The sequence below is a fragment of the Labeo rohita genome, chromosome 15, assembly GCF_022985175.1.
Source record: "Labeo rohita strain BAU-BD-2019 chromosome 15, IGBB_LRoh.1.0, whole genome shotgun sequence".
Taxonomy (NCBI): domain Eukaryota; kingdom Metazoa; phylum Chordata; class Actinopteri; order Cypriniformes; family Cyprinidae; genus Labeo; species Labeo rohita.
This window is the reverse complement of record NC_066883.1, coordinates 12,286,612-12,303,834: the sequence shown is the minus strand read 5'-3', so window position 1 is coordinate 12,303,834 and position 17,223 is coordinate 12,286,612. Positions and strand designations below refer to the sequence as shown.

Sequence of the window (17,223 nt, the reverse complement as noted above, 5' to 3'; positions counted from 1 at the left end):
GTTCTTAGCAATGCATATTACTAAGCAAAAATTAAGTTTTGATTTATTTATGATAGGAAATTTACAAAATTTCTTCATGGAACATGTTCTTTACTTAATATACTAATAATACTAATAATTTTGACCCATACAATGTATTTTTGGCTATCGCTGCAAATATGTCTGTGCTATTTGTGACTGTTTTTTTGGTCCAGGGTCCTTTTGCCATGATTCTGACGTGCACATCCAATGAAGACTTAAGGAGTCATAATTGGCAGTAAAGCTACACAACTGACGACAAAGACGACAGGACATATGTACTATGTCTGGACCTTCATACTATATAGAATGTATGTTTGTTCTTCATAAAATGTAGCGGCTACTTAGTGTGCACTTTCAGATGCAGCATGGGACTAGGGTTGGGAAACACTGGAAGGCTTTGCATGATGTTTATCAGCATTGGAGAATCCACCTTATAACTGGCCACCATTTGAGTACTTTATACTAGTAGATATGGTGTCTGTATCAGAGGGGAAGAAGAGGGATAGAGGAGGAGTAGGATTAGGACAGTTTCTAGACAAAATGAAAGCATTGTTTGACCATGTGACAATTACTAATCAACACTTCTGAAGCGTACATGGATGGGAAAGCTTTGTGAATTAAGGTCATGTGAACTAGGTCTCAGTCATTGGCTTTGTTCACACAGCAGACTGCATGTGTTTTAGATCTGATCTTTAGGACTGACTGTTCGTGCTGTTATCGGTAATGATGAAATTGGATCTGTTTGTAGAGAGTGTAGTCAGCTTCCAGTATCTACATCAGTTGCCATAGCAATGACATAGACATCAGTATGGTCTCATGTTGTTGTAATGTATTTTCAGAAAGATTTTATCGATGTGATAAGTACAATGATGTAATGGTAGGAAACTCTAGTTTTTCTTCCAACCACAACAGATATTGATCATAAGTTGTATGTGTGTACGCTTTCTGTGTACTGTTGATGAAGATTAGAAAAAAGGGAATTAACTGTAATTGTTTACTCTGTTTGATGAAAAGGGATTTAATTTTTTTGCAGTTAAATTTCATAGAACAACACGACAAAGGACAGACATCTCAAATGTACCACATTTGACCATTTTACTGGCTTTGCTTGGCATATTGCTTCACAAAATCAGCACACATAGCATAAATTAATGTTAGTAGAGCCACAAGTTCATTCTTTGTACATCTTTTGTCCACCTGCAAAACACATAATAAATTAATAAATTAATTCACAAGCGACCAAGAGTTGAACAGAAATGCTTTACAGAAAAATCCACTCAGCTAATGACATTTGTCAAAGTAGTTTTTCTCGTCAGCCCTGCTTTGACCCCTTAACAGACTACAGCATAATTTCTACTACAGCTCACACACAAGTATTATATTCATTTACTAGTACTCTCCCATAACAATACATTACATATTTTCAGAATAGAAAAAGACATTAAGAAACCAATTTTAGCCTGTAAGTTCACTTAAACATTAATGAACCGGTAAGGCCATTGCCAGTGCCACTAAATGTCCCACAAAGTTTTACATCATAAAATAATGGCAGTCTTCAAAGCACATTTTTAAATAATCCACCGAACACATGAAAGGATTTGGATCTAACAGACAATCTACACAAGGTTTATTTAACAAGTCCAGACCACTTACGACCTCATATGTAAAGTTTAAATGAACTTAATACAAAATGGTTTTGGAATATGAAATGATGAGTTCAAATGCAAATAAAATATCTCCCACTGCTAGAAATGGAGTATTTGGAGGTCCCAGCCCGCCATAAAATACTGAGTGAAATGTCAAACTCTACAGTCTTCTGTATTAAAAATTAAAAATGGGCTATTTTGATTCCTGAATCAGAAATGAATATGCTGTATTTTAAACCCTTGAACTTGAGCAAGCACACGTTTACATGTAATTACATTTCTAGCATATCTAAATGATGCTAATTTTACCTTAAATGATGCTAATATTATCATATTCTCACGCATTTAGGCTGCTGAAAGAAATGTCATTATACTGTACTCCTTTCTAAATAATTGGCACTGTTGTCCAACAAAACAGTGTTTTAACAGAACTCAGTCTCCACAGCTGAACCTTTGTTTACATGAAAAAAACTACATCACAGTTTAACAGTGAAGTGTGTCATTTCTCTGCCCCTTCATTATGCTCCATGTCCAACATTGTTCAGAAAACAGCTAGTCTAGCCCAAAAAACGTGTAAGGTGTCTATCACGAAAACAACATGCGCGAGTCCATTAGCTAATCTCAACAGGCATAAAGCATGGCTGATTTACAGCTACAGCTGCTTGTATTAACCAGCCAGTTTGCTGAAACTAGGAAATTTGGAAGCCTTTTGTTGTAATAACTTCGTAAAATAACTTCAACTGCTCTGAGAGCACAATATAACATTTAAAATGCTGATAAATGTGAGTTATTTTACTGTCTGACAAAACCACATTAGCTTAAAGGACATTAACAAACAGTATGTTTTTAGTAGTATATGAATAGATCATTTATTGTTATTTCTGAATATGTAAGTCTGCTCTAACCTATTCCGTAATGACAGCCAGAGAAGCGATGTGTTTTAAGGAAAAACAGTCACAACATCTCTATTCAGACTGCATGCAAAGTAAAGGACTACCCACTGAATACTTTGAAGTGCATATCTGTCAGGCTAAAAGGAGAAGGTCTGTTAGTTAGCACACATTGCTGTATTAAAAAGCCCTTAGTTTAGGAAGATCTGGAACCTTAAAGGAATTGTTCACCCAAAAATAAAAAAATTGTCATTTACTCACCCTATTTTAACCTGTAGGACATTATCTTAACTATCTATGTGGAGCTAAAGTCTCATGGTCTCTGAGGTGAGATCATTGAAGGTCACACTTTACATTAGGTGGCCTTAACTACTATGTACTTACATCAAAAAACAAGTACAATGTACTTAATGTGGTCATATTGTATTGCAAAACACTTTTGGTGTAAGGGATGGGTCAACACTGTAATTATAAATGTAATTACAGATGTAATTGCATGCAGGTATTTTTAAATCTAAGTACAATGTAAATACATGTATGTGCACAATAAGTGCACTGTATCAAATGATTAATTCCAATGTAAGTTTTTAGTAGTTAAGGTCACTTAATATAAAGTGGGACCGATCAGATTTATGGTGATATTAAAATGTGTTTTTGCTTTTTAGGCCAATGAATCAGTGAAACAATGAAAATAGCATACAAAAAACAAAAAGGACTTGATCGCCACTTCCTCTACAAGACTGTTGTCTAAGAAAAAAACGTATAGGTGGGCAAAATATGACGGATGGGAGCCAGTGTTAAGGTAAAATGTATGTGTATTATTATTATTTTGGCGTTTCTGACTTTTTTTGATAGGGACAGTAAGTAGACAGGAAGAGAGAGAGAGGGGGATGGGATTAGGAAAGGTCCGCGGGCCGGGAGTCGAACTTGGGACACCCGAAGCGCAACGCTATATGTATGTGGAGTATTAACATGCATATTTAAATTTTTACAGTTATATTGCGACACCCTATCTGAAACAACAAAGGACTTATATAGCAGAATATCTAAAGAAAACATCTACTTTCAATGTATGAAAAAGAGCCACTTTGACATTTAGGTAGATATCGCCTTTTGTGTTACATAAAAGTAAAAGAAACGTTGGACTGAAATGACAATTTTAATTTTTGTGTGAACTGTTTTTTTTTTTTTAAATTAAAATTATAACTTTTGTGGTTTTGTGTGAGTAGATGAGATGATCTGAGTTTTGTTCACTTTAACACGGGCTGGGTTTGCATTCACATAAGCCGATATTCACATGAACTGTCAGACCATGTGTGAAAACATGGTCTGTCTGTTTTAAGCCTGATTTTTTTTTTATGTAAAAGTTGCTTTCAAACTTTTTCTACATTGCTTGACTCAAAATTTGAAAAAAGTGACCTTCTCTCTTCCGCTGAATTAACAGGCAAACTGCAATTCAAGCTGGCAGGCAGACCACTGTGAATTCAGATAATCTTCAGTTTGAAGTGCTGTTTTGCCCCTTATAACACTGTTAAAGGTGAGGTGTGTAATTTCTGTGCGAGTGCCACTAAACATAAAAATGTTGAGTTTCAAACAGGTTTCCTAAACACTCCCCCTGTATGCCATTGGTCGGACAGCCCCGCCCCAAACTAACGGCATTGGTTGAGCCAGTGTTGCTATGTCAGGCTGGTCAGGATGCTCAAACAAACAGAGCAATGTTTTGATAGCGTCACAGTGTTTACATTTTTCTGGGGAAATCAAACAACAAATGGATTTCTAGCTGTCTCTTAATTTTAAGATTTGATGAAAGCATAATAACATTGAAAAAAATTGCACACGTCACCTGTAACTAGATTTAAATATTTACTGCTTATGGTTTTTTGCTCACACTCGAAGAGAGAGCAAGTAGCTAAAGTCTGGTTGCACTGCACTTTGAAAAGTTAAACATGTCTAACATGCATGGCAAGACAGTCTAGGAGGTTCAGTGGAGCTTTTTGTCCTCAAAAGGCCAAATGATCTGGATCTATGGCTTTAGTTGGTGTATCATTCGCTATTTTGTCACAGGTAAATCAGATTGTATTACAGTGTAACAGTATAAGAGCATTTTGAGTTACAGGGAGGAACACATTCAGTGTGAAGGTTTGAAAATCATCAGGACTTGATGCCTTTAGCCGGCTCGCTTGACTGTCGCACGTCTGTCCACTCCTGCATGGTGTTCTGAAGGGCCTGTGTCTTCTCTTTGTCCACTTGGACGTAGTCTACTTTTTCATCTGAGGTCACTGAAGAGGTGGACGGCTATAGGAAAGAGAAAAGGTATAGATTGTGAAAGAATGCAAAGTGATGGGATCAAATATATTGAAGCAAACAACTCAAAGTGCAAAGATTCACATATCATTATTTGAATGCTAAAAGTAAGCATTTTGAGCATTTGATAATGAGCCTTTCATTTATTTGATATAAACTGCTTTACCTTTCTATGTGGGCCAGGGGAGCCAGGCTGAAAGTCCAGGGCCAAATAGTCCACATTACCACAATTCCGGGGTGCAGGACTGCTGGTACCACTCATCGCTGGGGAGGTAGACACTGGATTCTGCTGCACAAAAATAAGCATGCTTTTTAAGAAATTGCTGACTAAAAAAAAGAAACAAATCTTAAAGATTGCTACATGTATAGAAAGGTAGTCTGTAGTTGAGGAACTTGGTAACTAACAAGGTTGGAGTGCTATTCCCAAAGCACATTAAATTTGTTTTTTCAGCATATTCTGAAACTTGACTTCTTGCCCTTACCATTGCCACATAATTCTCCTCACTGTCTGCAGAGTCAGTGCTGGTGATGCTCTGGGTTGAAATGGGCCGACAGGGCTGCGATGAGATGGAGTTCACAGGCCTGTAAAGAAAGAAAAAAATTACTGTTGTGTAGGGCTGTCACGATTCCTTGATTCTATTAGAACTTTAAAAAATAGATTTAAAAAAATCCTTGATTGCATTTTGCCAGTGTCGATTAACCGGCAAAATACCGGAAGTGGTGCATTCCACTGACTAGAATCTATGAAACACATGAAATATTAAACCCATTTAAAAATCATAATAAAGCATAACGCTATTGTGAATTCACAAACGCTATGATTTAATAAAATATGCATAATGCGATGCAGGTTTAGCATATGCGCTTTAATTGTTTACACGCATGTGCGTTTAGGTGCACAGTAAATGCTGCTCCACATGAACTGTTATCATTTACATGTGTTAAGCCTCTCAAACTTCATCTCTGCATATAGTTGAGTTTATTATAACATTTATCTGGTAACGCAACATGCACCATTTCATCAGATTTGTAGGGTAAATCATTTAGAAACCTATACTAACAGGAGAATACATCAATATCGTCCTCAATATGCTAACTGTTTATCGCGATTGCAAAATAAAAGCTCAAACCTTCGCTCTGAGTTTACATGTTTTGATGTCCACATATTCAAGAAATTACAGTGGCTGTAGCATTTCTGTCATAAAGAAATTAGATTAGATCATGCAGTAAAGTTTAAAAACAATCGTCAGGCCGTTGGCTCCCTCTGCAGTCATTCGTTATAATGTGTCATGTACATTAGCTCTATTGTTTTTAATACATCATGTATTTTAACAGTTTGGTTCAATAAAACCATATGATTACTTTTGATACTTTACTTGAACTAATTATTATTGCCTCGTTGCTATTATATATGTATTTTAAATGCTACTGTTCACTTGGATATGTTTTTATTACTACAAATAAAAAAAAATTGTTAGTGACAGCCCTACTGCGGTGGTTACTATAACTAGTCTTAGCCATGACATCACACCCATAGACCGCTCACACTAAACTGTTAAACATGCAAAGTCAGAAGTCTAAACCTGATTGGCTGACTTCTACAGGATTTCCAGGAACCGTGTGTTGTGGTCTTTAACAGTCTAGCAGGAAAGCCACTTTACCAAAGACTGACACTGAGCACTTCATGTGGGCAGTTAATTGCTGAATTTCAAAAGCTTTGTGAAGGAGAACTTTGCAAAGTTTTTAAAATGAGCATTTAGTTGCTCATGTGAAGAAGGGTTAGAAACAAGCGTTTTGTTTGAGGTACTTGAACATAAAAGAGTTGAAGTTTACCTGAATGTACTTTACCTGAAAGTACTGACAATGACATTGCAGCAGACATTTTAGTATTGTATTCATTTTACGCAAATTGCCTGTGTTTTCATGCAGACTGTTGCGGCACTAGTCTGGCTAGATTGACATATAGTTGGTTGCATGCCTCTCCCTGTCTAAGTGGGCTGTCCTTGGCTATAGAGCGCAGACCTTATGTCAGTGGTCTCAACTTCAACTCCTGGAGGGCCACAAGGAAACTTCCAAGCACAGGTGTGAGTTGGAGCTGGTTGGAGCTAAACTCTGCACAGCTGCGGCCCTCCAGAAATTGAGTTTGAGACCTCTGCCTTATGTCGTTAGGAAAAGATGTGGCTATAAGATGTTCACACATAATGTTTTAATAATTTTAACATGGTTTTGCTTGTACTTTTACTTTATTACTGTAATTGTGAATAATAGAACTGTAAAATTATGTTTTAAATTGAAACCCACTCACGTTGGTCTGATCCAAGACATGGTGATGGGGCTCTTAAAGGGAAGTTCATCAATGATGCCATTGTTCCTTAAGTCAAGAGGTGTCGGTTTTGCTGCAAACCAAGAGAAGCATATCGTGCCATAGAAATTTGTATAATTAATCAATATGCTCTTATAAACTTAATGGAATGTTTAGATTTTTAACAAAAAAAGATAGAAGATAAACATGAGAACATGTGTTAGTGCCACTCACCCGTCCGGTTGGGTTTTAGGTTGCGGTTGATCGGTGGCGGTGTCACGTCACTGAGTCGACCGGGTCGGAGACATAGTGATGCCGTACTGCCCTTCCTGGCTGGCAACGTTGCTGAAAATCCTGGGAAATCAAAATGGTGAGGACCTGGGCTCATGGGAATATAATTATTTTTAGGACTGTCAGCCAGGGCGGCACTGAGAGGGGAGGAAGACGAGCCGGGATTCATGGGTACATAGTTATCCTCAGAGCCGGCACTATCGGAGCGGGTCAATGGGGCTTTAGTTCTCTGTAAAAGAAAGAAGAACAATCCAGCTTACACAGTTTCCAGATCAGTGGTGGAAACCACTGTGACACACACCATTTGTTCTTGTGTAGTTTGAATGGACTTGTTATTGTCAGTTTGTGACTCTGTGAGTTATGAGGTCATTGTCAGGAAATGGTGCCATTTGTGTCTTCATGACTTACTACAGATATAATTAACAGGATACTGAACTTAATCACATTATTTGGTAGATGTGACTCTTAGTCACATTGAGTGTGTAATGCTAAAGTAATTTTAGAATGTGATGTTAATTTTTTCATTTGTAAGTCATTGCAATTACAGTGTAATGGTTACACAGAAATTACTTAAATACAAAATGTACATTAAAAATGTTTTTAAATTTACTAGCACAAAGCACAACCTGTAAATTATAAGATATTTTTGCACCTTCAACCCTGTAACAGTCTACCCCAAAATATTTTAAATGTCATATAGTTCCGCCATGGGTCTACAATGCTTATGCCCCTGGTACTTTCAGATTGAGGCAGAAAAAATATGACGTCTTGAAAGTTCAACAGTAACCTTTTCAAAAATAAGGCACAACAAGCACCATTTTCTTGTGAATGACCATTAGATGCAGATATGTTATAGAAAGTGCTTTACCAGATATGAGCTGAAGCCATCATTTACAGACTCCACTGACTGATCAGAATTGTTGAAATAGACTGGCCTTTGGTGACTGCTGGTCTCAAAAGACGATCCTAAAAGGTATGAGCAAGAAAAAAAGAAATTAATTTAAAACAAGTCCACCAAGTAAGGAGTTCAGAGACAATGTCTTCCATAAGCCAAGGTCACAATCAAAGGAAAAATCATGAGCTTTTGAATTTACATAAATTCTATAACACTTTTACACAAAAGCTGTAGCAATATGTAGCTTTATGTAGCAATATCTTCTTCATATTCCGCATTGGCTCCCAGTTTGCCTCTCTGGAAACATGGCTACCGAGCACAGGTGTGGGAATGAGGCAAGGATGGTCAAAAGGTCACTTCCTGTTCCTGCAGACACGCTAGTCTGGCCTTGCTGAGCACAAACCACTAGGAAATCACTGAATTGTGTCTGCTGTTTTTTTTCACTGCTTATCAGGCCGGAACAAGCCATTCTGGGGCTGCCTGCATGGCTTGAATTTCATTAGCCTCCTAGCAGAGCAGAGTAAACCTTGACCAGATTGCCTCTTGGTTTCAAATCAGACATACACATTCAGAAAAGAAACAGAATGAAAGATAGCGGAGAGGAATAAAAAAAAAAACAATATAAATTGAGCTGAAAGCTTAAATTGGCTGCCTGATGAATGTAGAGAGCTAAATCGTTTGGTAATAACACTGATCTACAGCCTTTATGTAATGAGTTCATAAAGCTTAAAAGATTAGTTCATTTCTAGAAGAAAAAAATCCTGATAATTTATTCACCCCCATGTTATCCAAGATGTTAATGTCTTTTTTCTTCAGTTGAAAAGCACTTAAGGTTTTTGGAGAAAACATTCCAGGATTTTTCTCCATAAAGTGGACTTCAATGGTGGCCAATGAGTTAAAGGTCCAAATTGTTTCAATGCAGCTTCAAAGGGCTCGACACAATCCCAGCCAAGGAAGGGAGGGAGAAGGGTCTTATCTAGGGAAATGATCAGTCATTTTTAAAAAAAAATAAATAAATAAAATTTCTATACTTCTTAACCACAAATGCTCATCTTACACTAGCTCGACCTTGCACATTATGGCAGTACTGACCCTGTATTTATAAAGCGAACGTGCAAGTTAAATGTAAAAAAAAAAAAAAGACGAAACAATGACGTTGGACAATTTAGAAGTTGGAGAAGAAAATTTGTTTTTCACCCTACCCTACCTTTTTGAACCTGGAGGACAGAGATAAAGAACCAACCACCCATGACTTTTCCAACACAATGCATCAAGTTGCGAACGTGCATTACAGACCCGGTGCAAGATGAGCATTTGTGGTTAAAAACTATATACATTTTAATTTTTTTTTAGAAAATGACTGATCATTTCGCTAGACTAAACCCTTATTCCTCAGCTGGGGATCATGTAAAGGCCTTTGAAGTGGCATTAAACCTGCAATTTGGACCTTTCACCCATTGGCCACCACTGACGTCCATTATATGGAAAAAAATGGAATGTTTTCCTCAAAAACCTTAATTTCTTTTCAACTGAAGAAAGAAAGACATGAACATCTTGATGACAAGGTAGTGAACTAATCCTTTAAGGAGCATTTGAGAAGAGAAAAGACAAGAAAGGGGACCAGATGAGAAGAGAGGAGAGAAATCAAATAGAGAAAAAAAACAAGATCAGAGAAAATGAGCAAAGATGAGACTTTAAAATAAACAGGCTAAAATTAGTAGAGCAAAGAGAAGAGACAAGACAACATGGGAAAAGAAGATAAGATGAGAATGAAATGATAATGAGACAAGAAAAAAAAGAGACTAAACTACGCATGCATGATGGAGAGACAAGAGAAGAAAGGAGAGATGAGAGAAGACAAGAGTCTCTCTTCTCTTCTTGTTTCTTTCAGTCTTGTTTTTTTTTTTTTTGTCTCATTCTCATTTCCTCTAATTTTGTCTTTTGTCTTTCCTAAAATTATTGTCTTGTGACAAGACAAAAAAGTGGAGATGAGAGAAAACAAAATGAGACAATCAGATAAGAAGAGAGGAGAGGCTAGACAAAATGAGAGGAAAGGAGAGGTGATAGAACAGATGATGAGAAAGAGACAAAAAGAGAAAAGGGGAGATGAGAGAAGACTATGAGACAAGACAAGAATGAGATTTAAACAAACAGACAAAAATGAGAAGATACAGTAGGTAATACGAATTGAAAGAAAAGACCAGAGGAGAAAAGACAAGTGACAAGATGAGACAAGATGTTAAAACAGGAAATAAGAAAAGATGAGAACAAATAGGAGAGACGACTAAAATGGAAAGACAAAATGAAAAAAATACTAGATGAAACAAATACTTGATGAAAGTACTAGAATAGACCAGATGAAGAGAAGAGAGAAGGATAAAGAGAATAAGACAAGAAGAGGTGAGATTAAAATAGACCAAATGAGAGGAGAGACAAAGTGAGACGAAATGGGAGAAAAGATAAGATGAGACTAAAGAAGAACATTAAAGAGACAGAGACAAATTAAGACAAGATGAGAATGAGACAAGGTTAAAACAGAAAAGATGGGAGGAGAAACAAGACAAAACAACCGGAAAGGAGAGACAGAAAACAAAAATAACTTTATTCAACAATTTCTCCTCTTCCCTGTTAGTCCTTGACGCACCTTCATGAGAAGACAGATATGGAAGAGAATAAATTCTTGAATAAAGTCATTTTTTTAGTTTTCTTCATGCTCAAAAAGTATTCTCATAGCTTCATAAAATTAAGGTTGATCCACTGATGTCACCTGGACTATTTTAACTAGGGCTGCCCTCAACTAAAGATTTTTATGGTCAACTAGTAGTCATTTATTTTAAGTATTAGTCGACTATTAGTCGCACGTTTATTAATAAACCATATAAATCATAATTATGAGCCTCAAATTGCCTATTGCCTAATAAGCACTCAAGCGCACGCAAAAAAAATAAGCTTGCCACAGCGCACCGGCAGATATAATAATTATGACTGTGTCAGGGAAAAAAGCAAAGAGACTGCATTAACATTTTAATAATTTATTGATAAACTAGTCCTTTCTTTTTTTTTTGGCTTAAAGGAGAAGTCCACTTCCAAAACAAAGATTCACATATAATGTACTCACCCCCTTGTTATCCAAGATGTTCATGTCTTTCTTTCTTCAGTTGTAAAGAAATTATGTATTTTGAGCATTTCAGGATTTTTCCCCATATAATGGACTGATATGGTGCCCCGATTTTGAACTTCCAAAATGCAGTTTAAATGTGGCTCCAAACAATCCCAAATGCGGTTGTAAAAGAAGGGTCTTATCTAGCGAAACGATCAGTTATTTTAATTTTAAAAAATACAATTTACATACTTTTTTAATGCAAACACTTGTCTTGTCTTAATCTGCCTGGACCGTTTTTTTTTCCGGCTCATGACAGTTAGGGCATGTCGAAAAACTCTAATCTCATGTTCTCCCTCAACTTCAAAATCATCCTATATCGCTGTTTTACCTTTTTTTTAAGGGTGTTTGATCTTCTTTGCATGTTCACTTTGCAAAGACTGGGTCGGTACTTCTGCAGCGATGTAGGATGATTTTGAAATGACTTTTGAAGTTGAGGGAGAAAATACAGTTGGAGTTTTTCGACATACCCTAACTGTCTTGAACCAGAATACACAGAGCTCAGGGAGAGAAAGGCAAGACGAGCGTTTGAGATAAAAAAAATATTTAAATTGTATTTTTTTTAATGAAAATAACCGATTGTTACGCTAGATAAGACCACTCTTCCATCATTTACAACTGCATTTGGGATCGTTTGAAGCCGCATTTAAACTGCATTTTGGAAGTTCAAACTCGGGGCACCATATCAGTCCATTATATGGAGAAAAATGCTGAAATGTTTTTCTCAAAAAACATAATTTCTTTACGCCTGAAGAAAGAAAGACATGAACATCTTGTATGACAAGGGGGTGAGTACATTATATGTGAATCTTTGTTCTGGATGTGGACATCTCCTTTAAGAGATGAAGTCAGTGACACTGACTTGTCATCTCCGCAGTAATGATAAGCTTGTATGCATGTTTCATACGGATTACATAATCTGAGCATATTTGTTTTCTATTTGAATTAGTTAATTTGAAAGTACACATTTCACTCTCTATAGACATTATTATTTGGATGTCCTGCCCGATGTACTGTATTACCACATAGACTAGCCGTTAATGATCTTTGCTACTTCATGTGTAATTTTTTTTTTTTTTTTTTGCGACTAAGTGACTAATAAAACTTTGGTTGACTAAGCCTCTTCTCGTCGACTAATGGTTGGTTGACTATTAGGGGGCAACCTTAATTTTAACTATGTCCTTACTACCTTTCTGGGCCTTGAACATGCCAGTTGCATTGCTGTTTATGCAGGGACAGAAAGATTTCGGATTTCATCAAATAATCTTAATTTGTGTTACAAAGATGAATGAAGGTCTTAAAAGTTTGGAACTACATGAGGGTGAGTAATTAATGACAGACGTTTCTTTTTTGGGTGAACTATACCTTTAAAATAAACAGATTTAATAAAAGTGATCCAGAATGTGAGTGTATTACCTCTGTGAAGCTTGATGTTCTCCACTGCCGGCAGTGTGTTCCTCCTGGGGATGACAGATACTGTGGCAACCTCTCCATTTTGAGCCCCCACAGACAGTGGGCTGCCCCACCGTGTCTCTGAGCCCTGGCTGGGTTTGGGAGGTCTGGGCGGAGGCGCATTTGTGGAGTCAGCACTGGATGGCATCAGGGCATTGTGGTTCTTATCAAACGTGCGGGGGATCTGGTAGATGGAGCTAGAAATGCTGGGTAAATCATAGTTATCAAGGGCCCGCTGCTCATTGGTTTGGGGGGCTGCTAGAGTGTTATTGGGGGTCTTATAGGTGTAGACATCATCTGAGTCAAGCTCTGATGCCCCTTCTGAGCTGTAACCCCTGGGCAGAACATAGCAAGCATCGCGCAAGTCAGTCCGCGAAGAGGGCTGCTGATTCTTGCCGGGTTTGGGAAGGCTGTAGAAACCGTGAAGCTGGGCACCCATGCCGTTCAGACAGTGAGAGAAACCATGAGTAAGTCTCTGAACCGCCGAGTCACTGCCCACCAGAAGACTGCTGCGCGAGGCCTGCGAGAAACTCGCACTCCTTTGGGACCAAAATGACATTGGTTAGTTATTTATGATGAATATATTTATTAGTTTATGATCACTGATTTTCTCACACAGCCATTATTCAAAGAAATAAATAATCTAATCTACTACAGCCAAGGTATTATTAGTCTTTGCTATAAATAACGCTAATCAGTCATGCAAATGTTGACACAGCAAACCATATTTACAACATTGAACTTTTAATATTAACCACAATATAATATCTTATGTTTATGTGTGGCATTCAGTTATCATCTTGGGGGGATTTTTTATTTATTTATATATTTATTTGTTTTGCATGGTCTTGAATTTAGTTACTAATCATTAATCACATTAGAAATGGAAGGTCAAGTAATAAGCATTGCATTGTGGGATACAGTATTGCATGCAATGTGCTCTGTATAGTGCATATTTTGACAAACCCAATGCAGCAGATTTGCATACTGGGCACAGTATTAATACTCTATACTACATAAAGTAAGTAGTATTTTAGTATACTAGCAAAAAGATAAACAGTTTTATTTAATTAGTTGATGTTATTAGTATTTTGAATTAGCTTTTATTTGTATTTTTGCATTATAATTTTAGTTTTAGTACTTTTAGTATTTTTTTTTTACATTAAATTAAAATTATTTAATAAAATCATTTTTAATATCATTTTTAATAGTCTTAGTTACCAGTAACAACTCTGGATGTAAGTACACACTCACACACACCCAAAATAAAACAGTGTTTGTGTAATGTTAAGATTCAACCACCAGAGGCAGTGGAGTTCTCTGTCCCTTAAATACTGTATCAGATGCACTGTGTCTGGCTTACAGAAGGAGTTTATTTTTTATTTTTATTTTTTTTTGTCTGCTGTGTAAATGTATTGCCTGTTAGTGCATGATGGTGTATGATTGGAGAGTGTTTATGACACTATATTTGGTAGTGATGATGAATATCATGGGCTGTCCCCCAGTAAAACTGGCATAGCTGGTACACATGGGATAAAACAGAGTTTGTTTACTTTCTGCAGGTTTTAAGTCGAATGATTGTGTGAAGAGACTTAGTTTGGGGCATGAAATAAATGGCAGGCAAAGTAAACCTTTGATGGCTTGATTAGCCAGAGGCATTATAACATAATTCTGTTTCATTTGGCATTATTTCACCAGGATTATAATCAAAGGAAGTGAATCAGGGTGCAATGACTGATGAGCACATCCTGTAAGTGAATCCTTCGGCAAACAGTACAATACGTCACCGCCTGCTCCTGAATTTGTAGGAAGGTCTCATAGGTGTTTGTTTAAAAGTTGAAAACGCTTTCGCTTATGACCTAATAACATTAATATCCATCCAAAGATGATCTCATATCTCAGTAACAGATGACATGAATTAAAACTAGTATTTGTCTATACTGATGGACATATTTTACCCCAAATCTAAATGTTTTTTGATAAAAATGCTTTGCTTTGAGACAATGTTTATTCCAATTAAGCATATTGTATATCATACCCTTACTGAAATGTAGGAAATTACCATAATTAAAAAAACAAAAAAAAACAAAAAACATTCCCATTACTTTAATACAGCAACGATTCTGTTTTAAAAACAGTCAGTTTGCTATTAAAGGCAATGTAACAATGTATACTTTAAAATACAAATAATATAAATAAACATACAGCAGACTACTGACAATTGAGGAATGCAGATGGGTGTTTAATTGCCATACAAATAATGCTGCAATGTAAAAAAATATTTATAAATATAGCTACAAGCAGTGATAACCAGGGTTGAAGCACTTTAAGGCATTTAAGCAAATATGGGAGAAGACATTGCATATTGTTTTACTAGCCTGTAACCACCTAAATCAATAATTAAAAAAAAAAAAAAAAACATTTTTGGCAAATTCAGGTAATTTACCAGACAAATATTACATTTTTAATGTTTATGACTGTTATAGCACCAGCTGTGGTCTGATCTCCTTAACTTTGCATGCTTGTTTAGAATCACCTGTTGCATGTGTTCACCAGGTTTGGTGAAGTTTTGAGTTTTCCTTTATGCTTTGTAGGATTTGGGATAAATTTGGACAGGCCCCTTTTCTAAATGACCCCATTATAGCTTCCCAAAAGGGTAAATTTCACATTTTTTTTCGATAATTGACCTAGAGAGTCCAGAGAATTGTACTACAGTTTTGTTTTTTGTTTTTTTCCAGATTAAACGAAAAACCTAGGACTAGTTCACAAAAGTAGGTTTTTTACATCTTCTCAATCATTTAACAAACAGTTTGATTGACAGCGGTGGTTCTAGAGGCAAAGTTGTTTGGAATGAGGAGTTCTGACATATGATGTGTATATCGCGTGTATGTGCAAAAAAACAATCAATGTACAATCATTTACAGTTATGAAAAATATAATATCGCCACCCCCCCCGTGAGTCAAACAGGCCCACCGAGTTTCGTTACAATCGGCCTCTGTTAACCTTGTCTAACAGGTGCTTAAACTTCATCGGCCAATGGCAGCTATGCTTTTTTGAGATACAAATGTCCTTATAGACACTTGTAGCACTTTGAACCAAGACCGTGCTCAGCGATTTTAATGTTGATAGGACAAATGGTTGTGCTCTTATAGCGCCAGCAAGTGGCCAAGCGCTGCGATTTTTGTCCTGTGACCTCAGATTGAGCTCTTACATAAGTGTTTGGTGACGTTCTGAGTTTGGTTTCACTTGCACTGATTGGGCGAAAAACTTAAAAAATCATAAATAACCAGAAATTTTGCCAGGCGCACGATCGAATCAGAGGCATTTTTGTCTGGCGTGAGCCAAGGATTCCAGCGACTACGCGCTTGAACCCTTTAATTAGTAATTTATTGACAGTTTTTGTGAAATTTGTGTGCATTTAACACACACTGTATTCCACCAAAGCATCAGCTTCCAATCCACTGACATCAGCTGACCACTGACATCACTGACATCAACTATTTTCTATCATAATGGTTTATCAATATCCAGCATCATTTTCATTACATGATTTTTGATCTATGTGCGGTTCTCTAGAGATCATACATCAGTACATGACAGCTTTTTATATGAAGCATGATTTGTCTCGGGATGTTGGCATCTTGAATAACGAAGGCGCTCTGTAGGGATGAATATATTTGTGAGTGGAACAGTCAGATTTATCTGCTGAAATTGAGCTTAATAGGATGAACAAATATCATTATTATATTTACACAATAATTAATTATATTCAGTTGTTTTTGGGGAATCACACTACAAAACATTTTATAACCTTGCCTACCCTAAAATTATCTTATATTTTAAGAGACTTATTGACCTGGATATAAATTCTGTTTTTTTTCTACGTTGCACCACTTGAAAAAAAGTGCTTCCAGTACTGAAGACAATATCTTGTTAGGGTTTTTTTTCAGTCTAAGCTATAAGGAATGTAATATGAGCACATCCCAAGAGAAAATGGCTCTTACCGTGCACTCTCGCTCTTGCGGCTCATGCACTGATGGAGGAAGAGGTAGTCCTGAGGAGCACTATTAGACAGAGTACTGTGCGAGTGACGTACAGGTATGTCGAATGTGAACAGCATTGGTTGGCTGGAGTGGGCGGGAACAGACGTTTTGCGTTCACCAATCAGCGGGGCCAGAGAGCCGCCCATATCATTAGCCAAGGAGCGGGAAATGTGGGTGGTTGACGACCTCTCATCTATAAGAAGAAACAAGAAAAACAA

General features: G+C 36.8%; 1 protein-coding gene across 2 annotated transcripts in view; it reads right to left on the bottom strand.

Moving 5' to 3' along the window:
• Nucleotides 1–1,004: 1,004 nt before the first annotated feature.
• Nucleotides 1,005–17,223, bottom strand: part of gab2 (GRB2-associated binding protein 2) — an 85,342-nt gene continuing 69,123 nt past the window's right edge. Inside the window, exons 3-10 of one of the 2 annotated variants that reach the window (XM_051128629.1) lie at nucleotides 16,967–17,198; nucleotides 12,926–13,500; nucleotides 8,323–8,420; nucleotides 7,398–7,683; nucleotides 7,167–7,257; nucleotides 5,344–5,443; nucleotides 5,028–5,147; nucleotides 1,005–4,852 (exon numbers count right to left, since the gene is read on the bottom strand). In XM_051128629.1, coding sequence (XP_050984586.1) covers nucleotides 4,709–4,852; nucleotides 5,028–5,147; nucleotides 5,344–5,443; nucleotides 7,167–7,257; nucleotides 7,398–7,683; nucleotides 8,323–8,420; nucleotides 12,926–13,500; nucleotides 16,967–17,198 — 1,646 coding nt within the window. In that variant the 3' untranslated portion in view covers nucleotides 1,005–4,708. Of the gene's footprint in view, nucleotides 4,853–5,027; nucleotides 5,151–5,343; nucleotides 5,444–7,166; nucleotides 7,258–7,397; nucleotides 7,684–8,322; nucleotides 8,421–12,925; nucleotides 13,501–16,966; nucleotides 17,199–17,223 lie in introns of both variants that reach the window. The other variant, XM_051128628.1, reaches the window with a different exon arrangement.